Source organism: Macaca nemestrina, chromosome 5 (assembly GCF_043159975.1).
Source record: "Macaca nemestrina isolate mMacNem1 chromosome 5, mMacNem.hap1, whole genome shotgun sequence".
Lineage (NCBI taxonomy): Eukaryota > Metazoa > Chordata > Mammalia > Primates > Cercopithecidae > Macaca > Macaca nemestrina.
This window is the reverse complement of record NC_092129.1, coordinates 145,302,146-145,325,681: the sequence shown is the minus strand read 5'-3', so window position 1 is coordinate 145,325,681 and position 23,536 is coordinate 145,302,146. Positions and strand designations below refer to the sequence as shown.

The 23,536-nt window shown below is 43.7% G+C and overlaps 2 protein-coding genes across 3 annotated transcripts in view; one reads left to right on the top strand and one right to left on the bottom strand.

Annotated features, from left to right (window-relative positions):
• Positions 1-2,832: 2,832 nt before the first annotated feature.
• LOC105474583 (CRACD-like protein) lies at positions 2,833-5,146 on the bottom strand. Its single transcript, XM_024790606.2, has 3 exons — positions 5,095-5,146; positions 4,602-5,017; positions 2,833-4,482 (listed from the first exon to the last, which is right to left on the bottom strand). Exons 1-3 carry the CDS (start codon positions 5,144-5,146, stop codon positions 4,330-4,332), a joined length of 621 nt encoding a protein of 206 aa, XP_024646374.2. The 3' UTR covers positions 2,833-4,329.
• Positions 4,791-23,536, top strand: part of LOC105474547 (cap methyltransferase 1) — a 52,296-nt gene continuing 33,550 nt past the window's right edge. For both annotated transcript variants that reach the window (XM_011729329.3, XM_011729327.2), the window contains exons 1-5: positions 4,791-4,931; positions 7,175-7,313; positions 15,546-15,697; positions 18,150-18,308; positions 22,139-22,231. In XM_011729329.3, the coding sequence (XP_011727631.1) occupies positions 7,181-7,313; positions 15,546-15,697; positions 18,150-18,308; positions 22,139-22,231 (537 nt within the window). In that variant the 5' untranslated portion in view covers positions 4,791-4,931; positions 7,175-7,180. The remainder of the gene's footprint in view (positions 4,932-7,174; positions 7,314-15,545; positions 15,698-18,149; positions 18,309-22,138; positions 22,232-23,536) is intronic.

The window sequence follows — 23,536 nt, the reverse complement described above, 5'->3', positions numbered from 1 at the left end:
TGGAGTGCAATGGCGCGATCTCGGCTCACTGCAACCTCCGCCTCCTGGGTTCAAGTGATTCTCCTGCTTCAGCTTCCCGAGTAGCTGGGATTACAGGTGCACGCCCCCCATGCCTGGCTAATTTTTCATATTTTTAGTAAAGACAGGGTTTCACCATGTTGGTCAGGCTGGTCTTGAACTCAGGTGATCCGCCCACCTTGGCCTCCCAAAGTGCTGGGATTACAGGCGTGAGTCACTGCGCCCAGCCCCATTATTTCTTCAAATATTTTTTAGTGCCAAATTTTTTTCCACCTCCTTTTCTTTGTAGCACTCTGATGACATAAGTATTGGATCATTTGGTATTGTTCCCTGGGTCCCTGAGGGTGTATTCACTTTTTTGTTTTCAATTTGTTTTTCACATTTGATACTTTTCATTGATCTGTCTTCAAGTTAGTGACTCCCCCCACCCCCAGCATCATCATTCTGCTATTGAACCCATCTAGTGAAATTTTTGTTTTTGTTACTGTACTTTTTAATTCTAAAATTTCCATTTGGTTCTTTCTGCAGAGACTCACTATCTTCTATTCATTTTTTAAGAGACTTCACTCCTGTGTTTTAGGTTATGGTTATAATAGCTATTCTTTAAATTATGGTGAAAAACACAACATAAAATTTACCATCTTAACCATTTTTAAGTGTTGTTGAAAGAAAAACTTTACATAAATAAAGTTTAGCAGAGCTTATTTGAGAAAAGAAACAATTCATTAGTTGAGAAGCATCCCAAACCAGTAAAAGTTCCGACAGCTTTACCTACCAATGGAGGCACACAGTATTCATAGACAGAAAAAGGAAGTGACATACAAAAATAACCTGATTGTTACAGTTTGGCATTTGCCTTATTTGGATATATTTTGGCAGTTTGCATCCCCATGACTGACTGAAAGTTTACCTGCTATGATTAGCCCAGACTCAGCTACTTGTTACAAGAATATACTCTCAGGAGGCCAAGGCAGGCGGATCACGAGGTCAGGAGTTCGAGACCAGCCTGGTCAATATGGTGAAACCCCCGTCTCTACTAAAAATACATAAATTAGCTGGGCATGGTGGCATGTGCCTGTAGTCCCAGCTACTCAGGAGGCTGAGGCAGGAGAATCACTTGAACCCGGGAGGTGGAGGTTGCAGTGAGCTGAGATTGTGCCACTGCACTCTGTCCTGGACCACAGATCAAGACTCCGCCTCAAAAAAAAAAAAAAAAAAAGAATATACTCTCAAGTTAGGTTACAGTTTGTTTACATATTGTTAGATTACATTATGTACGGAGGCACATGTAAGCCAAATGTAATTTAAGAGTGTAGTTCAGCAGTGTTAACTATATTCACATTGTTGTGCAAAATATGTGCATTTTAGGTTGCCTTTTAGTACAAGCTGGGAGAAAACGAAGGGAAGAAAAATTGAGAAACTCGCTCTTGATTTGACAGTTCTTTGACTTCTGGTTTCCTTTCTCCATATTCTGGCCATTTACTTTATGCTTTACCATTTACTTTTCAGAATCCTCAGATGGTTGTTCCATGCATTCTAAGGTTTTAAATTACATTCAGTGGGAGAAACAGAATGAAATGTGCTGTTTCCATTTTGACAGGAATTGGAAATTTCTGTTTTTCTTTTTATTCTTGGGTATTTTATATATATACACATGCACATATATATGTACATATATATATATTAGAGATAAGTCGTTTGTCAGATTTATGTATTGTGAATGTTTTCCTCTCATTCCATGGTTTGATTATTCAATGTCTTAATGGTGTCTTTTGTTGAGTAGAAGCCTTTTATTTTGATGAACTCTATTTTATCATTATTCTTCTTTCTGATTAATATTCCCTGGGTCCCATATAAAAAAAATCTTTGTCTATCCGAAGTCTGCAAAAATATTTTCCTATGTTTTCTGTTATAAGCTTTATCATTTTAGATTTTATGTTTAGGGCTATGATCTATCTTAACTTAATTTGCATTTAGCATAAAGTAAGAATCAAAGTGGGCCTGGAGCCGTGGCTCACGCCTGTAATCCCAGCACTTTGGGAGGCTGAGGCGGGCAGATCATGAGGTCAGGAGATCGAGACCATCTTTTTTTTTTTTTTTTTTTTGAGACGGAGTCTCACGCTGTTGCCCAGGCTGGAGTGCAGTGGTGCGATCTCGGCTCACTGCAATTTCCGCCTCCCGGGTTCCCGCCATTCTCCCGCCTCAGCCTCCTGAGTAGCTGGGACTACAGGCGCCCGCCACCGCGCCCGGCTAATTTTTTGTATTTTTAGTAGAGACGGGGTTTCACTGTGGTCTCGATCTCCTGACCTTGTGATCCGCCCGCCTTGGCCTCCCAAAGTGCTGGGATTACAGGCTTGAGCCACCGCGCCCGGCCGATCGAGACCATCTTGGCTAACACGGTGAAACCCCGTCTCTACTAAAAATACAAAAAATTAGCCGGGCGTGGTGGCGGGCGCCTGTAGTCCCAGCTACTCCAGAGGCTGAGGCAGGAGAATGGCGTGAACCCGGGAGGCAGAGATTGCAGTAAGCCGAGATTGCGCCACTGCACTCCAGCCTGGGCGACAGAGCAAGACTCTGTCTCAAAAAAAAAAAAAAAAAAAAAATCAAAGTTCATGTTTCTCTATATATTTATCTGGTTTTTCCAGCACTATTTATTTGGTATACTCATATATATTAAAAAATAAAATTTAAGTTTAACTTGACTATATTTTGAATGCATTCTCTCATTATTTAATGCTTTACATAAAAATTAAATCATTAAATTTGCTAAATATGTTAACTTTTTCAATATAACTCATTTCCTATACCTTATTTTATACCCCTCAAATTATTCTGAGAACAGGTCCATAAGCTCCACAAGATTACCAAAAGTGTTCATGTCACAGAGCATGTTAAGAAGCCTTGGTGAGGTGGAAAGAAGGACACTAAGCTTTAGAACATAGAGAACTAGGTAAATACCTGTTTGCTGCTTCCTAGCTCTGTAACCTTGAACATATCACTTAACCTTCATTCATATTCCACACTTCCACAGATTCAGTAAACATCTATTGAGCACTGACCACCAGCCTCTGTTAAGTCTTGTGAATTTAATACAGACAATCTTTCCTGCACAGAGTTTACAGCTGAGTTGGGGAGGCAGATGAGTCCGCAGGCCATTACACAACACTGTGGTAAGTGCTTTGATAGTGGAGGGACAGAATGCTTCAGGAGCTCACAGGTGGGGCTCCCAACCTAGACTTGTGACATCAGGAAATATTTCGAGATAAGGACACTAAAGTGAGTCCTGAGGGATAAATGGACATTAGCCCAGCAAAGAGGTGAAGCATGATCCAGGCAGCGGGCTGAACTCTTAAGAGACATGGCATGTTTTGTTTCGTTCTGTTCTGTTTTTGAGATGGAGTCTCGCCCTGTCGCCCAGGCTGGAGTGCAGTGGTGCAATCTCTGCTCACTGCAACCTCCGCTTCCCAGGTTCAACTGAAACTATACGCGCGCACCACCACACCCAGCTACTTTTTTTGTATCTTCAGTAGAGACGGGGTTTCATCATGTTGGCCAGGCTGGTCTCGAACTCCTGACCTCAGGTGATTCGTCCGCCTCAGCCTCCCAACGTGCTGGGATTACAGGCGTGAGCCACCGCGCCTGGCCGAGACATGGCATGTTTGATAAACTCAGGAGTCAGCATGGGGAGAACTAAGGGATAGTAGTACAAGGCATACCTGAAGAAGGCGTCATGCTGGAGGGTCTCGGAGGCCATTTTAAAGACATTAGCTTTATTCTAAGAGCAATAGGACATCATTGATGGATTTTAATCACTGATGGGTTGTGACAGGATCAGGTTTAATTAATTAATTTTAAATTCCCTTCTTTTCATAGGTGTTGAAAATTTAAAAAATCACTTTAGTTTTGTGAAGAACGCATTAGAGGGATCACAACTGGAGAGTCACGGGGGTTTGGAGATTACTGGAGAAATTCTGCTGAGTCGGAGTGAGTGCATGAATTGTGGCAATGGGGATGGGAGTGAATGGATGGATTTGAAAGACAATTAGGAGATAAACTCAATTAAGTGTATGAGAAGCTTTGGTGTATGAAGAAGAGGGAGACTCCTCAGATTTCTAGCTGGATCAACAGGATGGATGGCAGCGCCCTTCACCAGGAAAAAAGTGAGCTGATGGGAGAACATAAGGTGAAATTTGAATTCATGGGGTTTGAGGTGACTGAGTGAGGATGTCCAACAGACGTTTGGCCATAATGGCCTGAAAATCAGAAGAGAGGTTTGGGATGGAGAGCCATCTGTGTCCATATGGTAAGATGCTATGGGCGGCACTCCTTCTTTCCTCCCGTCCTTCGTTCAAAATCTGTTGAGATGTCCCATAGGCTGGATGTTGGGGATACAGCAGGGAATAAGAACCCTGGGTTCTTGCCCTCAACCAGGTTACCATCTGCCTCTCGGAACTTGTTCTTAGTCTGTAAAATGAAGGTAATGATAAGATTAAGTAAGACGAGGTCGTGTGAGGGCACCTAGCACTTACAATTTTTGTATTGGTTTCTCTTCCTCAGAGCCGGAGGAGGAGCTACTCACTTACTTTTGCTTTCGCAGCCTTTTCCCGGCGACTTTTCCGCGCAGGCGCCCCTGGACCTCCCAGGTTAAGGGGTGGAGCGGGCCAGAACCCCAGCGGCCTTTCCCGGGGCCAGGACCCGGCCGGGGGAGGAGCGCGGCGCGGCGCTGTCCGTGACGTCATCAGGCTGCGCTGCCCGCAGTACTGGACCCGAGCGCGACGGCGCGGCTGGCGGACCTGGGCTGGCTTGTGGGGAAACGAAACTGAGGGAGGAGGCGGCGGCTCTGGCAGCGGCGGCGACAGTGTCGGCCTGACCACCCCCCTCCGCTCCCCGGCAGCTCGCTCTTTCCCCTCAGCGTGAGTGCCGACGCGCGGCCCGGGGGGAGCGAGCGGGCGGGCGCGCGGGCGCGCGGGCTCAGCATCCTTCTCCCCTCCACCGCCGCCTGGGCCCCCCACCCGCGGTCGTGACTCTCCTCGCCTTCTGGCCCCTTATGTCTTCCCTCCTCCTCCCACCCCCAACGCCGGCTCCCTGGAGCCCGAGCTGCCGCTGACACACGTCTCTGCGCACACATTCACACGCTCACGTTATCTTCAAATGAAGGGACTGGCCGGGGGACATGGGAGCTTATCTCTCTGTGTGTGATTAGGGGTGGCAGTGCCAAACCGAGGCCCAGGGAGAGAAGACTGCAGAGGGGATTTGAACCCCTTCTGTGCGGAAGCAGCAGGTAGAACCAGGCCACTTGCCTTCCGCTTAGAAGTTCCCTGCCAGAGCATTCTTCTGGCTTGTGTGGGTCACTTGAGCTTGGCACTGGTTAGCTGTGTGGCCTTCCCCTCTGCGGCTGCAGTCTTTTCCAGTGGAAGATGATAGGGTTTGATGAGATGATTTGGAAGGCCCAAATCTAAGGTGATGTGGTTTGGGGAGGAGCATCCACCTCTTCTGCCTTTCGCACAACTATGCAACACAATCCGCTTTGAGTCTGCTGTACTTCCAGTCTCCCCCCCGAGTTACTTAAGAATTAAAAGCTTTTGGTGCTTGCAATGGCTAGAAGCAAGTTCTGTGATGAGCCTTCCTTTAGCTCACCCTGGGGGCCTTTTGGGCGTATTTAAGACTACTGGCTTAAAGTGAAATGTGGCTTAGCTTGGTCTCGCTTTCTGTTTGCTCAGTGTCTCCGGTTCTTCCCTGGGACAGCCCCTGCCTGTGTCTAGTAAGAGGCTGCTTTCTCAGGAAGGTGGCGATTGTGCATTGGATTGATTGGCTCTTCCTTGAGTTGGAGAGAACTGAAACATGTAATCCAGGGTTTTATGAGGTTGGGGGGATCAGTGACATTTTTGGGTTTCAATAGTTTCTTGCTGCACCTCGCCTTCCCTATGGATTGTTTCCCAGCTGGTTGCCCACCCTGTATTGAGTCCTCTTTTCTGAGTTCTCTACAGCCAATCAGTGGTGTGTAAGCCACACTGTATTCACTACTCTTGCTTGCTTTTTAACTTGATCATTCCTTAAGATTTCAGGGTTTCATAATCACTTCATTCCATCTCTTTTTTCTTGTGCTTATCTCTCATGTACCTAACCATGAGGATGGATGATTGATGGTGGCATGGTGCCTGTTTCCTTTCTTTTTTTTTTGAGACAGAGTCTTGCTCTGTCGCCCAGGCTGGAGTGCAGTGGTGTGATCTCGGCTTGCTGCAACCTCCGCCTCAGCAATTCAAGCCATTCTCCTGAGTAGCTGGGACTACAGGCATGTGCCACCACCTGGCTAATTTTTGTGTTTTTTTGGTAGAGATGGGATTTCACCATGTTGGCCAGGCTGGTCTTGAACTCCTTACCTCAGGTGATCAGCCCACCTCTTTCTCCCAAAGTGCTGGGATTATAGGCGTGAGCCACCACTCTCAACCGGTTTCCATCCTTTTTTGTGGAGGCGGATTTCTGTCCTTAAAATTGTTGTTTTTGTAACTCAGTTCTATGAGATAACTACCTCCAGTCCCAATAACTTTCCCACTCTTGTGTTTCCTCAGTCTTAAGCCATTCACTGCTTCCATTCCTTACTCTGCTTAAAAACTTTCCCAATTCTTTCATGTTTTCAAACGTTATGAAGTAAACCAAAACGAGTATTTTTATGATATGTAATTTCTTAATTGTTCTGGTAAAATAATGCTGATGAAACAGTCATTCTGGGATGGTCCCTTCACCTTGGAAATATTGGTTAATATTTATTAGGTTTTATAGTTCATTTTCAGTGTACATTGTCATGCATGGCCAATATTGCATCAAAAGTATAGAATAACTACAAGTACCAAGCCTTTTCCCCCAGTGGCTTGTGGAGTTGATCCATGACTTTCTGTTATGTGACACCAGTGGCCCAGGGCTGTCTCAGTCTGTGAGCACCACATTTTCCAGTAAAACAGCTATTATTGAAAACCAGCACCTGGCTAGCATCCTTCCTAGACCTCATTCTGAGGAAGAGGCTATTCAAGTGCTGGCACTGGAAGATGTGTAGAGTTGCCAAATCTCATCCCATTGATGATTTACACTTTGGAATCCCTGCTCTGATCCCAGTGGCTCTGACCCAAGGGCAGCTGACTTTCTGGATTTATGGTTACAGTTAACGATGAAGAGGAGAACTGACCCAGAATGCACTGCCCCCATCAAGAAACAGAAAAAAAGAGTTGCAGAGCTTGCCCTGAGCCTCAGCTCCACTTCTGACGATGAACCTCCCTCCTCTGTCAGTCATGGAGCAAAAGGTACGTGTGCTTGTGTGGTCTGAGGCCACTGGCCATCTTGTTGTTTGAACACACGGTGTCTGGTTGGAGCAGACTATAGTCCTCTGCCCCTTGGTCCCTTGAGGAAAATTAGGAATACTCTACAGAGAGATGTTGGCTATGGACTCTTTTCCCTTCTGCCATTCTCCTACTAAGAGTGAGGAAACTTGTTTTAAATAAGAAATGGTAATTTTTCCAGAAGTTGCTTTCTGTTGGTTGTCCTTCAGTAGGTGGCACTCTTGGTGCCTTAAACCAGTGAGAAGTAGTGGTGAGCATTGAGTGCTCTGTCCCTGAATAGCTGTTAATGATCCTGGGGCTCTTTTGTAAGGGAGGGCCTCTTGCTGCAGCCATCAAGCGAATTTTCACTTTTTTGCATGCATGCTGTTTTCTCAATTCCTTCAGCAGTCGTGGTCAGAAACATCCAACTGTACTGGAGCATTGCTGTGTTCACTGTTTGCATTAAGCGTGGAAGGATTTCACTAATCTGGTTGAAACTAGCATTTTGCTTTGCCTGTCTTTTAGGGTTATTTACAGTTTCCATAGATGCTTTCTGAAAAATGGTAAAATTTCTGGGAGCTTGCCTCAAATACCTCAAGATAAATTTGCATGTACCTTGACTTGCCCCCTGTATTAGTTTCCTAGGGTTGCTGTAACAAATTACTACAAACTGGGTGACCTAAAACAACAGACATTTATTCTCTCACAGTTCTGGAGGCTAATAGTCCAAAATCAAAGTGTTGGTGGGGCCACGTTCCCTCACAGGCTCTTGGGAAGACCTTCCTTACCACTTATAGCTTCTGCTGGCTGCTGGCATTCCTTGGTGTTCCTTGGCTTGTGGTAGCATAACTCCAATCTCTGCCTCTACCTTTCCTCTGTGTGTGTCTATATCCAAATTTCCCTCTTCTTATAAGGACATCAGTCATTGGCTAGGGCCCACTGTAATCTAGTATTACATTTGATGTAATCTGGAAAGATCCTATTTCCAAATTAGATCACATTTACAGGCTTTGGATACCATATTCAACCCAGCACGCCAGCAGGCTTGCATATTGGATCCTCTGTTGGATCACTGGGAAACTGGAATGAAATTCCGTAACAGATTGGTGACTGAAAGGGTGTGAAGCACCCTTCGAAGGTAGTAGGAAATACAGTCTATTCACAAGTGATAAGCTTATTGAAGGGCAGTTACTCATCAGCTGCTACTGAGAAGCTGGTCCAGAGAGAAGAAGCTTGACAGGTGGTACAGTGAATGGAGCATTGGTGTGGCTGTAGTCCAGGCTGGATAAGAGACTTACTTACAACTTTGTGTGTGGAGGTATTCACACCTTTAAAGCAAGCTTGTCCAACCTGCGGCCCGTGGGCTGATGTGGCCCCAGATGGCTTTGAATGGGACCCAACACAAATTTGTAAACTTTCTTAAAACATTATGGTATTTTGGGGGAATTTTATTTATTTATTTATTTATTTATTTATTTATTTATTTTTAAGCTCATCAGCTGCTGTTAGTGTGTTTTATGTGTGGCCCAAGACAATTCTTCTTCCAGTGTGGCCCAGGGAAGCCAAAAGATTGGACACCTCTGCTTTAAAGTCACAGTAGATTCCAGGGTAGGTAGGAATTGAAGTTTCTGAGTAGGAAGAAAAGGACTTATTGGACGCGATAGTTCTGGAGATTCTTGAGGAAAGGGAATTTTACCTCTCACCTGGAATTTGAGCAACTTGGTGAAGATAGAATCTCCTTGGATAGGGGTATTGGGAGAAATGACCTGTAAGGGAAAAAGAGAGAGCATGTCTGGGGAACAAATGATATCTGGTTCTAAGTGGATCTTGGGAGACATTTGCTTTCAAATAACATCTCTTTGAAGTAAGGAAAGGACAACTCCCAGGTAAAAGAAGGTAAGTGTATAAGGGTAAGGATCCTTCAAGGAAACCATTCTGATTTAAATTTCAAACTTTTGTGACTGAATTGAGATTACTCTTCCTCCTTCTCTGGAAGTGGTACTATATGACTTAGTCAGGATTGACTATTGCTGTTGTGTGTGTAGAATGGAAATCCAGGCTGGGCATGATGGCTCATGCCTGTAATTCTGATACTTTCGGGGATTGAGGTGGGTGGATTGCTTGAGCCCAGGAGTTTGAGACCAGCCTGGGGAACATGGTGAAAACCCATCTCTACAAAAAATGCAGATATTAGCTGGGCATGGTGGCATGTGCCTGTAGAGCCAGCTACTCGGGAGGCTGAGGTGGAAGGGATCACTTGAACCCAAGAGGTAGAGGTTGCACTGAGCCAAGATTGTACCACTACACTCCAGGCTGGGTATCAGAGCAAGATCCTGTTTCAAAAAGAAAAAAAAAATGGAAATCCAGGGGTGTCCAGTTCCTTGTATGTGCCACTTGGTCCTTTCATTTGCAGAAAATAAGATGGGAGGCAGAGGCAAACCAACATTTATAGATTTCCCTAGGTTAATTTATTTTAGGAAGGGGCAGCTCTGCATTGACACAGAAACTGAGAGCAGTATCTTTATCAGCAGGACTGCTCCCTGTGCCTTTTTTCCCACCATGCCTAGCCTGGAGCAAAAGCTCAGTAAATAGTTATTGAATAGAACTGATAAAAGGCAACAATAGTATCTTTTCCAAGAAGCTTAACTTGCATCACAGTTTTCATTTTGCCAGTCTCCTCCAGTCTGCAGAAGATCATTTCATTAAGTACTTAGCATTTATATCATCTATATTCTGTATCAAATTCTCTTAGGTGTCCCCTGGGCAGTATACCCTGGTGATTTGCTGTCTACATATCCCCTGAAATGTATATGCAGCTTTCATATTCAAATCATTCTATTAAAGCAGGGGTGTTTCCATTTACTGCAGCCACTTCTACCTGAACATAATGTTCAAATAGATGATTGAAAAATGCTCTTTAGGGAGGACAATTAGAAAAACAAAATAGTAGTTACTATTTCTGTCTATGTCTGCTAAATCAATGTGATGACTCATTATTAGATCTATTTAGTTTAATCAGTGTGTTTATTTTACATTATTCACGTGGCAGCTACATTGCCAGGTCAAAGACTGACATCTGGCCAGAGTAAAGAGGAAAAGGGATGTTGTTGTCAGGGCCACTGTTGCGTCATGTGATCTTTTGAGTATTTTCAAAGGAGTTTGAAGGCATTTTCAAGTGTAAATACATTCTTGCAAATTTGTTGTCAAATAACTTTTTGAATTAAGGAGAGGCAGATGAGGTCATTTTGTTCTTTTTGGTGGTTTTTCACAGGGAAACTATGGTCTAGACCCTAAGAAAATTCCTTCTCTCCTTAGCTGTGCATCTGGTGTGGGCTCCTGGCCCTGCTGCAGTGAGTTGCTTTGGAAGTTGACGGGCTCCTTCACCAGTATCATATTAAAGGCGCTTTCCTCTCCATGAGGTTTAATTCTTTCCTAAATAGGCTATTTGCCCTGAAACACCATCGCTTTCCTGTCAGCCCAGATTCATGACCTTAATCAAAAGCTTCCTTTATCGGTATCTGTTTAAATTGCTTTAACAAGTTACCATTTGTCTGGCATGAAGGAGAAATTGAGTCTTTAAGCAGGAATGAGTTTATTTCACAACAGTTGTTAAGCAGCATGTGATGTTTATTAAAATTCATAATTTATTTTTCTGTATCTGTGTGCTACTCACCTTGGCCGTTAGTGGTTGGAGCTGCCCCTCTTTGTTGTCACTGTCATTTTTTAAACATAGTATATGTATTCTTTTTCTGTTTTTAGAGACAGGGTTTCACTATGTTGCCCACACTGGCCATGAACTCTTGAGCTCAGGTGGTCTTCCTACCTCAGCCTCCCAAGTAGCTGGGACTACAGGCACACACCACTGTGCCCAGCTTGTCACTGCCATTTTAAATTTTGACATGTTTGTCCCATTGCTGTATTGCCATGTGAAAAATTTTGCCAACAGCCAGGAGACCTCTGTTCCCTCTGTAAAGTTGAATCTTTCTTCCTTGTAATGACTTAATAGTGATTTCTATCAGGTGGAGAAGAAATCTTTTTTTTTTTTTTTTTTTTGAGACGGAGTCTCACGCTGTTGCCCAGGCTGGAGTGCAGTGGCGTGATCTCGGCTCACTGCAAGCTCTGCCTCCCGGGTTCCCGCCATTCTTCTGCCTCAGCCTCCTGAGTAGCTGGGACTACAGGCGCCCGCCACCGCGCCCGGCTAATTTTTTGTATTTTTAGTAGAGACGGGGTTTCACTGTGGTCTCGATCTCCTGACCTTGTGATCCGCCCGCCTCGGCCTCCCAAAGTGCTGGGATTACAGGCTTGAGCCACCGCGCCCGGCCGAGAAGAAATCTTAAAACCCTAAATACTGTTTTGGGCTCTCTGGTAGGTTTTAGGGGGGGAGTTCCCCGGGAGGTAAATGGGAATGCCGTCCAGCTTTGGCAAATTCTTAATGAAACTAATGAGTTTAATAGACTGACCTTATTACTCCTATTAATTTATGACCTCATTGCAAAATTATCTGCTCGTTGTTTGCTAAATTCTTTATCAGTCTTGAGAAGCTAAGTCTCCTCTTTAGTTCCTGCTGCAGCCGTGACAGTTGTCTCCCTTTCATGTGAAAAGAGTAGCCTCAAAGGCCCCTGAGTAAGAATGAGTAGTGGCTGTGGCAGTCTGTGGACATCAGGAATAATCTAGGGATCTTTGGCCTAAAACATGTCAAGATAAGACGTGGCCTCCTATACCACGTGAATAAAATAAAAAAATAAGACTTATTTGCTTATCTAGCACACTTCTTGATCTCACAAGGAATTGCCTAGTAGGGTGATATTTTACTCACATTAACCTCACTCTTAGAACCTGGAAAGGACAGCGTACATTAGGTAACACCTTGGGAGGAAGAGTAGGAGGGAAAAATCTTTGTGCCAAAGTCTGGTACTGGAATTTTACACCAGAGTCACCACTGATTTGCTTCGTGAGCCTTCCACTCAAATTTGGTTCTCGCTGTCATTTTTGCCCAGAGATATGCTGAAGATAGAAGGAAACAAAAGATCTCCCTTTGAGATCTTAGGGTGGCAGGAACCCTGCGTGCCCAGGAATGTTATTTGCACTATTTCCGTGCTCATAGTTGGGGCATCAGGCAAGTCTAACAGCCTGGCAACTCTCTAGAGCTGGAGCAAGGCCACACTCTCCTTTGAGGAGGATACCAGGTTTTCAGACTTTTTCATAGGTAGACCTATGAATGTCCAGATTGCTGGTGAAAGGAATAGCAACTGATTTAGCATTGTAGCTTGTGATTAGTCAGGGCCCTGGATCCCTGGGTTGCCCAAAAGGAACTTTAGGGCCGTGCTTAGGGAGCTGCCCACATTCCTGGTACCACCTGTTTCTGTATTAAGCAGTACAGGTTGAAGGCATGAAAGCAATTGGTGAAGAGAATCTACACCTTTGGAAGTGCAGTTCTTTAGCATGTGGGCACTCTGTTGCAGAGTGCATCTCTCTCCTCTGCGTGGGAGAATAGACGAGAGGCCCTAGAACAGTCTTGAGCCATTTAGAAGGCCTTTCCCCTCAGATTTGCTGCTCTTGGAAGATTTCTCTGGAAAGGAACCAACCTCTTCCCAAGGCTTGGAATGGTAATGTATTTATTTATAGCTTCCTTTTACCCTAATTTTTTTTTTTTTTTTTTTTTTGAGACAGAGTTTAGCTCTTGTTGCTCAGACTGGAGTGCAATGGCTCGGTCTCTGCTTACCACAATCTCCACCTCCTGTGTTCAAGTGAATCTCCTACCTCAGCCTCCCGAGTAGCTGGGATTACAGGCATGTGCCACCATGCCTGGCTAATTTTATATTTTAAGTAGAGATGGGGTTTCTCCGTTTTGGTCAGGCTGGTCTTGAACTCCTGACCTCAGGTTACCCGCCCTCCTCGACCTCCCAAAGTGTTGGGATTACAGGCGTGAGCCACCGTGCCTGGCCCCTAATTTTCAAACTAATACATTCTTGTGTCTCACAAATGCAGCAAATGCAGGAAAATGCAAAACAAAAGAAATATGAGTTCACCTCTCGGTTTCCATGGTTACTCATTCTTAATGGTCTGGGTTTTCTGAGTGGCACACTCTGGCACTCTGTGGCGTTTGCCAGATTGGTTCATGTAAGCAAGTCAACTCGATTAAGAGAATTAGACAGCCACCTTAAAGGGAAGGGCAGAATTTTGTGCCTCTCTTACAGGGACATTCTCAACCAAAATTTCTCCTTGCTAACTTATTAGGAGCCAGAATTTTGGTTTTAAGTTTATTATTTCACACATGTTCACCTATCTTTTCTTTCTTTTGTAAAATGTTATATCCTTGAAAATGCATGTTTATCTTACCTATTAGATTTTTAAGCTCTCTGAGGATTGTTACTTTTGCACAGTACCCCATTATATGTAGCACGATCTTTTATAGAATAGGTGCTGAACCAGTATAGTAGTCTGATCTTTTAAACAGTATCAGTGTTCTGAACTATGACAGATGTCCTAATTCCCTACTGGTGGAGAAGCTAAATCATAACCCCAGGAGGGCTCCATTCTCTGTTAAGATATAGAGATCCCATTCTCATCCTTAAACTTTTGAGACCTGAACAGCTTGCACTATTTGTAAGAGAAAATGTCTTAAGGAGTCATATACTCTGTAGGTCCTTAGGAAAGTGACACTTGGCTGACGCATCTTTACATTTACTATGGTAATAATTTAATTTCTATTAAATGGAAAACCTCAGTCCAGGTGTTGGGTACAGACTGTGACACAGTTCCTGCCCTCCAGGAGTGACCCTGTCCAGTGGGGACAGCAGGTGGCAAACAATAACTGGCTCTAACGCAATGTGATGAGTGCTGTGCCAGTGGCACTGGTACTACTGGATGGAGCACAGTGGAGGGGATAATCATTAGGCCTAGAGTGCTGGGAAAAGCTTTGTTCTTCTTGAATGTCAACCCTTAACAGGTTTTGGTTCTGGTAGGGAAATGGATGGATCAGTGAAGATTGGCTTCAGAATTATAATGTATTCTTCAAGTTAGAAATACCTGAATAGTGACCATCTTGGGTCCATTAAAAAATGTTTTACACACTGCCTTCTGTGACTTTCCCTCACTTCTTCTCACAAGTAGCCAAGTTTTGAATCAACACCCTTTCTGAGTGGTGTCCCTTTTTCAAAGGAATTATGCCACATTGCTAAGTTGGTATTTTCATGTTTATTTTAAATTTTAATAGATAATATGTTCACATGGTTTGTAAGTCAAAAAATATAAAAAGACAGCCAGTGTAAACTTTCGTGGTATAAAAATGTAAGTCACTTTCGCTTTCACTAGTTCCGAGTAATTGTTTGGGTATTCTGTCTCCAAGTACTAAACCCTGAATGTGTGAATAATGACTTTTATTGGTCTTCTTGTATATCGTTCCTTCTAAAAGTTCTTTTTGCAATTATAAGAAATAAAAATGTTAGCCTTATAATGGAATTGTTGAAAATGGAATCAGGCATCAATGTTTGGATACTGATGTTCAAATAATAACCACCAGCAGCAGAAATAACAATCATATCTTCAGTAAATACACTTTATATTTGACAATGTACTCCTTTTTTTTTTTTTTTGAGATGGAGTCTCACTGTTTTTGCCCAGACTGGAGTACAGTGGCACAATTTCGGCTCACTGCAACCTCTGCCTCTTGGGTTCAAGCAATTCTCCTGCCTCAGCCTCCCAAGTAGCTTGGATTATAGGCACGCACTACCACACCCGGCTAATTTTTGTATTTTCAGTAGAGATAGGGTTTCACCATGTTAACCAGGCTGATCTTGAACTCTTGACCTCATGTGATCCACCCACCTCAGCCTCCTGGAGTGCTGGGATTATGCGTGAGCCACCATGCCTAGCCAACAACGTATTTTCAAATACATTATTTCATTTAATCTTTAAACAATCCTGTGAAGCAGGTATTACCATCCCAGTTTTGTAGTGGAGGAAATTGAAAGGGTAGGGAATGAAAACTTATTTTTGAGCCCCCATTTTGTCAAGTCCATTAGGAACTTTCAGTAGTGACTTGCCCAAGATTACCTGGCTAGTAAGAGGTAGAGAATAGATTTGACCTTAGGTCATTTAATGAACTTTATATGTGCGTTGTGTATACTGAACAGTAGTTGAATAAATGAAACTTGGACTTCTGGAGGCTATTTTGTGCCATAAACCTACCTAAACATTTTCCTTTTTCTTTTTCAGCATCTACTACAAGCCTTAGTGGGTCTGATAGTGAGACCGAGGGGAAACAACACAGCTCTGACTCTTTCGATGATGCATTCAAAGCAGACTCCCTTGTGGAGGGAACTTCTTCTCGCTATTCCATGTATAATAGCGTCTCCCAGAAGCTTATGGTATGTCAGCACTTGGGTTGGGTTTCTCAAGCCCCACCAGCAGAGTGAAAGAAGGGCAGTTTGTATTGGTGTGAAAAGAAGAAAAATTTGGCCATAGGTTTTTCCTTTGCTTATCAGCTACTGAAATTTGGCAGAATGTGACCCACTTCTTGATAGAAGTATCTATCATGTTTGTATCATCTATGGGCAGCGACTGCTTAGGCCTGTTTCTGCTGTCCTGTCTGGACTAGATCACCTTTTCATATCCATAGTAATGAATTCTTATTATTAGCATGTGAATATACTTCCCTAAACATGGATATTTGTCAGTGGATAAAGAAGCTTCATGCTGTGAATTTTTGCTCTAGTGAGTGGTGTCAAAAGAAATGACTAAAATCCTGTTCACTCCCAGATGCCTAAAATAAATGGGAGTATTCCATTTATTCTTTTTCTGAAAGAAGGCCCAATTATTTTTCCCAACTTTCATACCTAATTGATATATCACAAGGAGAATGTGACTAGGAAGACCTGCTCATATTCCTTAGTGTATGTGCAAATGTTAGAGAAATCCAAGTTTACCTTCTGTCTAGCTTTAGAAATATTATAATTGGGCCAGGCGCAGTGGCTCACATCTATAATCCCAGCACTTTTGGAGGCTGAGGCAGATGGATCAACTTGAGGTCAGGAGTTCGAGACCAGCCTGGCCAACAGGTGAAACCCCGTCTCTACTAAAAATACAGAAAAATTAGCCAGGCATGGTGGCAGGTGCCTGTAATCCCAGCTCCTCAGGAGGCTGAGTCAGGAGAATCGCTTGAACCCGAGAGTTGGAGGTTGCAGTGGGCTGAGATCGCACCACTGCAGTCCAGCCTGATTAACAAAGTGAGACTCCGTCTCAAAAAAAAAAAGAAAGAAAGAAATATTATAGTTGACCCCTCCATTTTCTCTTGGATTCATTTAAGAATGAGAATTGTCACTGCTAAAGCCATAGGTCAGGATTCTAGTTTGCAGGGCACAAGATTTGGGGAAGTTAAAGATGGAAAGGCTTGTGACTCAGTTAGCTTGTTTGACCTGAGAGAAATATTTGTGGCTACCATAGGAATTCCATTCAGCTCTTTAGCTGGTAATGCCGCTTTCAGAGGGAATACAGACCCTCCAGGGAAATTTAGATCTTCTTAGGATTGGAGTTTTTTTAATTAGGCAGGAGTCTGTGGGGTTTGGGATTCAAGTCTCTAATCTTTGGGTATATACCTGGGCCCAGTAACTCTAAAGTTTAGTAAGAACTTACAGATAGTTGTGGCATTTAAAAAACTGTTTCTGTCCCAGGGTATTATAGCACTTCCCATACCTCACTTTTATATGAGGCAAGTTTTTAATCTCTTGCAAAGCCAGTTATCCTTGCCTAGTAAGGCGGTTTGACTGGATAAGGGTAAGGTACAAGTTACTTGAAGCGGTTCCATTTTAAATTATGTTCTCTTTATCACCTCTACTCTAGATCTATTTCTCACTTAATCAGACAAATTAACAGATGTCCAATAAGATTCATTAACTACTCTGGGTGCTTTTAATTACGGCTATGAAGGCCGGGCGTGGTGGCTCAAGCCTGTAATCCTAGCACTTTGGGAGGCCGAGACGGGTGGATCACGAGGTCAGGAGATCGAGACCATCCTGGCTAACACGGTGAAACCCCGTCTCTACTAAAAAATACAAAAAACTAGCCGGGTGAGGCGGCGGGCGCCTGTAGTCCCAGCTACTCGGGAGGCTGAGGCAGGAGAATGGCCTGAACCCGGGAGGCGGAGCTTGCAGTGAGCTGAGATCCGGCCACTGCGCTCCAGCCTGGGGGACAGAGCAAGACTCCGTCTCAAAAAAAAAAAAAAAAAAAAAAAAAAAAAAAAAATTACGGCTATGAGGTCCCATCTCATTTATCCAGTTTCTGGTTGCCATAGACTTTAACCTCCAAAACAGCCAGCCACTGGGCCCACAGTTATACTGTAGTTATTTATTTATGCTTCTTTTCTTCATTAGGCTAAGACAAACTTTAGACCTTACTCGTCTTTATTTCTTAGGATTTAGCACACTGTCTGGCATGTGATGGGGTTAAATAAATGTCTGTTGGGGCTGGGCACGGTGGCTCACTCCGGTAATCCCAGCACTGTGGGAGGCCGAGGCGGGCGGTTCACGAGGTCAGGAGATCGAGACCATCCTGGCTAACACAGTGAAACCCCGTCTCTACTGAAAATACAAAAAAACTAGTCGGGCGTGGTTGCGGGCGCCTGTAGTCCCAACTACTCAGGAGGTTGAGGCAGGAGGATGGCATGAACCCAGGAGGTGGAGCTTGCAGTAAGCCGAGATCGCGCCACTGCATTCTAGCCTGGGGGACAGCGTTAGACTCCGTCTCAAAAAAAAAAAAAAAAAAAAAAAAAAAAAAAAAAAATGTCTGCTGGACTTAATTAATTGTGCTCCATTACTTTTTCAGGCCAAGATGGGCTTCAGGGAAGGTGAAGGATTGGGTAAATACAGCCAGGGTCGGAAGGACATCGTTGAGGCTTCCAGTCAGAAAGGTCGAAGAGGCTTGGGTCTGACACTCCGGGGCTTTGACCAGGAGCTGAACGTGGACTGGCGAGATGAGCCAGAGGTAAGTGTTAAAGGGAGGAGGAGATGGAAAAGCCACTGGTGTTTTTGGTTGCATGACTTTAAGAAGCCATATAAACAAGCTAGAAATCTCCAGAGGCAGTACGAGCAAAGTGGAATTAGTTTTTTACATGGAAAGTACTGGGGATATCCAGAATGGAAAACAGAAGGCTGGGGGAGATATGGTGGGATGTGGATTTCCTGTTGCATCATAGGACTGTCTAAGACCAATGGGTAGAAGATGCTTGAAAAGCAGAGTTTGGCTCCATAAAAACTTTAATAAATAGTTACAGCTCTCCACTAGTGGACTAGGATACCTTGTGAGGCAGTGTGTTCTCTCTGCTGAAAGTGTTCAAGCAGGCCGAGGCAGCACCCACTCTCTCACTGTGTGAGTGACTGGAGTAGGTGCCTTCTAAGAAGATCCTTGTACCTCCACAGGTTTATGCCGTCCAGGTTCCAAATGGGTGCTTTTTTTAATGCCACATTGCTTTTCTACTGTGGGTGTAGTCTGCTTACTTGGGTACCAGTTTGTTTTCACCCTGAAGATCCAAAGAAACTCTCATTATCCCTTTTCATGGCACAGATAATGTGAGATTTTATTTTATTCATTTATTTATGTCCTGTCTTACTCCACAAAGGATCTGTAGTGGGTACAGTAAAAAAACCTAAAAATAACATTGAGATATTACCATTATAGAGTTGAAACTAGAGAAAATGGAACTCAAACATCTAGCTTTCTGCATAGTTGCTGTAGTTCAGCTTCAAATGTGGCTCTGAACTCTGGAAAATTGATATTTTATTTGTCTCCCTAATGTTCCAGTTCAGGAAAGAAGTCACGTGAATCTGCACGTGATAAAACCTAATAAGTCTTCTGAGTAAGATTCTGACGAGTGAGGAGCTCTTGGGTTCTGGGGCCAGTCTCGCTGTTGCCTTGTAGTTGTGGGCATTGAGACTAGTAGACTGGCAATGCGGAATAGGGTAGATACCTGCTGCTGGTTGCTGATTGTGGGCTTTCATCTCAGAATTACCTGGTGGTTTCTATGTCTTCATTCGTGTTAAAACAAGAATCCACATCCTTTCAGTGGCGCAGATGTTGAACTAACATTGCTAAACTCAAAATCTGAAATCACCTTATAGGCTGGGCGTGGTGGCTTACGCCTGTAATCCCAGCACTTTGGGAGGCCGAGGCGGGTGGATCACCTGAGGTCAGGAGTTCAAGACCAGGAGTTCATGACCAACATGATGAAACCCTGTCTCTGCTAAAAATACAAAAACTAGCTGGGTGTGGTGACTCACACCTGTAATCCCACCTACTCGGGAGGCTAAAGCAGGAGAACCATTTGAACCTGGGAAGCAGAGGTTGCAGTGAGCAGAGATTGCGCCACTGCACTCTAGCCTTCCAGCCTGGGCAACAGAGCGAGATTTTGTCTCCAAAAAAAAAAAAAAAAAAAAGCCCCAAAGTAAGTAAAAGTTTGTAAGTAAAAGTAAAAGTTAGGTCAAGTGGGGCTGAGTATGGTGGCTCACGCCTGTAATCCCAGCACTTTGGGAGGCCGAGGCGGGCGGATCTCAAGGTCAGGAGATCGAGACCATCCTGGGTAACACAGTGAAACCCCGTCTCTACTAAAAATACAAAAAATTAGCTGGGCATGGTGGCAGGCACCTGTAGTCCCAGCTACTCCGGAGGCTGAGGCAGGAGAATGGCGTGAACCCAGGAGGCGGAGCTTGCAGTGAGCCAAGATTGCGCCACTGCACTACAGCCTGGGCGACAGAGCGAGATTCCGTCTGGAAAAAAAAAAAAAAAGAGAGAGATAAGTGTCAGTTGGCAGCCACTTCTTTACAGCAGGTGAGTCTGGGTGTCCAGGGGTGGATATTCCAATCCTGGAGTTACCACAGGATACGTGCTTAGTGGCTACTGCAGCCTAGGAATGTAGAGGACAGGGTATGACCCTCTGGACAAAGTCCACTCTGTAGGTAGTTATAATAGTCAGACTTCCATTGGGACATTGATTGAGTCTGCTTTTTCTTTCCAAGTTTATATGAGCTTCTTGTTCTCTAGAGTTTATAATTTATAACCAACTCTGTCACCTTTATGCTTAAATGTGATAGATTTGACCAGGAGAAGCAGCCTTGATTCACTGCCAGATTCATGGACAAAAGGCTTCAGTAATTTTTCTTTTCAACTTTTTCTCTGTTGATGCTGGTTGGCTTGCCCTCAAGACCTTGCTTTGTGATACCATTTTATGCCTTTCAGAGCATGTAATATTACTTTTAATCACATTGCTTCAATTTGCAATGGTGAATCTCTTCTCCACACTTGCTTGGGAGCCAATATGTGAAGCTGCCATGCAGGTTAGCCATCTGTTTAGGTTTTATATTTCATGTTTCTCTATCCTGGTGGCACTTAGCGCTGCCTGCGCAGTAGAATCATCTGGGGACTTCTGAAAACTTATCCCCAGGCCTCACCTCAGACCAGCAGAATCTTATACTCTGGAGGTGGGTCTCAGGCATCAGTACTTTTTTTTAGTTTTTATTTTATTTGAGACAAGGTCTTGGACTGTTGCCCAGGCTGGAATGCAGTGGCATAAACACAGTTAACTGCAACTTCGAAATCCTGGGCCCGGGATATCCTCCCACCTCAGCCTTCTGAGTATCTGCAACTACAGGCCTGTGCCACCATGCCTGGCTAATTTTTTGGACTTTTTTTGGTAGAGACAGGGTCTTGCTGTGTTGCCCAGACTGGTCTTAAACTCCTGGCCTCAAGCAGTCCTACCTTGGCCTCCCAAAGCATTGGAATTACAGGCATGAGCTACTGTGCCCAGCCCCAGGCATCAGTACTATTTATTTTATTTTATTTTATTTATTTTATTTTATTATTTTATTTTGTTTTATTATGTTATGTTATGTTATTTTTAAGATGGAGTCTCGTTCTGTCATCCAGGCTGGAGTGCAGTGGTGCGATCTCGGCTCACTGCAACCTCCACCTTCTGGATTCAAGGGATTCTCCCACCTCAGCCTCCCAAGTAGCTGGGATTACAGATGTGCATCAGCACGCCCGGCTGATTTTTGTATTTTTAGTAGACACACGGTTTCACTGTGTTGGCCAGGCTCGTCTTGAACTCCTGACCTCAAGTGATCTGCCCACCTCAGCCTCCCAAAGTGCTGGGATTACAGGCATGAGCCACCACACCCAGCTGCATCAGCACTCTTTAGAAGCACTGCAGATGATCCTAATGCACAGTTTTGGCCTGATAGGAAAGTAATTGAAAAATTAAGAGGAAGCAGCCATTAGAGATGTCAGTTTTTGTTCTGTCTTAGAATGAATGGGCTAGGAATCCTATTTACCAGTTTCTGGATTGTTTTGTGAATAACACTTTGAAAGGAATCAGGAGATGAGACTCATTGTCATTAAGTCTGATATACTTATCTTGTCATAGACCTACATCATACGTGATAACTGCCTGTTTACTTCTCTGTGTCTTCACTGCTCTGATTGCAAACCCCTTTTGCCAAGTACCATGTCCTATTTAACTCTGCATTCTGAGTGCTTAACACATAGTAGGTATTCATTAAATAATGATGGAACAAATGAAAGAAACCTTAGGTTTGAGAAGTTTCTAAGGATTCTAAGCAGAATTGGAGCTGGCCTTTAGAAATTAAACTTTAGAATTGTGGCTCTCACTTCTCATGTCTGACCACTGCATTTGGCTTCAGCAACCTTCACCCTTTTCGGTCTGTCTCAGTCCCTTTTGATTGTTTTGGGTAAGTCTTGATGAGTTGGGGTTTAGCTTTGAGGGTCTGTCATACTTGTCTTACTAGCCTCTCTTTTGTTTGTAGCCCAGTGCCTGTGAGCAGGTGTCATGGTTTCCAGAATGTACCACTGAAATTCCTGACACTCAGGAAATGAGCGATTGGATGGTCGTGGGAAAGGTAGGCTTTCAGGAAAATGTACCCTGACTTCTTGGCACCCTCTTGACTTCAATTGCTCGAGTCTGGTATGTACATATACTTGCAGTTTAAGAAAAATGTGAATCTGACCATTCACGTTGGTAGGAATAAAGCTGTGTCAGGAGGGAGTGTCATGAGCTTTACAAGTATGCCCCTTGGAGATATGGCAGGGCTTTTTCTTTTCTCCGAGTCATTTAAATTATAAGGCAGACAAAATGTATAATCTCTGTCTTCTTCATGGATGCCTTTTGAAGTGGCTTATCATACATATCTGTGTATATTCTGATCACTGCTAGATGAAAGGACATTGTCCTCAGAAAGTAATGATGGAATTGTTACAGAGGGAATTTGTTTAATCTTCTTCTGGAAAATTGTGAGAATAAAGTAGATGGCCACCAAATCAATAGGTCTAGAGGGCAGTTCTCAAAGTATATGTGCTCCCGGGGATCTCTAAGACCCTTTCAGGGAGTTCACAAGGGCAAAACTGTTTTCATAATGATATTGAGAAGTTATTTGCACTTTTCATCCTCATTCTCTTGCAAGTGTCCAGTGGAATTTTCCAGAGGCTATGATGTGATATTATAACAGATTGAATGAAAAAGCAGAGAGGAAGCTCTGTCCTTCTATTAAGCCAGATGCTGAAGAAATTTGCAAAAATGGAAAACAGTACCACTGTCCTCACTAATTTTTTTCTTTTTTGAAATATGATTATTTTTCTGAAAATATATTTCTGTAAAGTATTTATGTTAACATGTCTTTTAAACTGAATTTAAAAATATTTTTAAAATCTCAGTTTTAATTTCAAATATAATTATTTGAATTCTAGATAATAGATTATCTATCTATTATCTATCCCGCATAAACAAAAATTCTTTAGGATCCTCAATAATTTTTAAGAGTGTAAAACCTGAGACCAAAGAGATTGAGTTTCACTGGTTTAGAAGTGGCTTCACTCATGTGGGGGTTGCACTTGATATCCCCGTGAGACCCCTTAACGTCCCTGTTTTCTGAAATGCTACCAGGTCAGTGCCTAGTATCATGCATTTGTACTCATCACACAGTGAGAGGCTTCCTGGTGGAAGGGCAAGCTTTTGTCATTTGAGGCATTCCCCATCCTTCTGCCTCGGTGCTCCTGAGTTAGACAGCTTGAATATCTCCTTCCTGTTTGATGTTCCCAGCCTCAGCATTCATGAGTCTTGTGTCCATATAGTGCTCTACTCAGAGCTCCCGGGGTGGGGGTGAGGGGGTGCTTCATCTCACAGCCATCTGGAGAATAGCCAGAGGGGT

Coding starts and splice junctions, on each gene's coding strand:
- LOC105474583 (XM_024790606.2), bottom strand. CDS start 5,146: ATGTGTGCGCAGAGACGTGTGTCAGCGGCAGCTCGGGCTCCAGGGAGC. Junction 5,018..5,094: donor TCGGGCTCCAGGGAGCCGGC/GTTGGGGGTGGG, acceptor TGGGGGGCCCAG/GCGGCGGTGGAGGGGAGAAG. Junction 4,483..4,601: donor AAAAGGCTGCGAAAGCAAAA/GTAAGTGAGTAG, acceptor TTCATTTTACAG/ACTAAGAACAAGTTCCGAGA.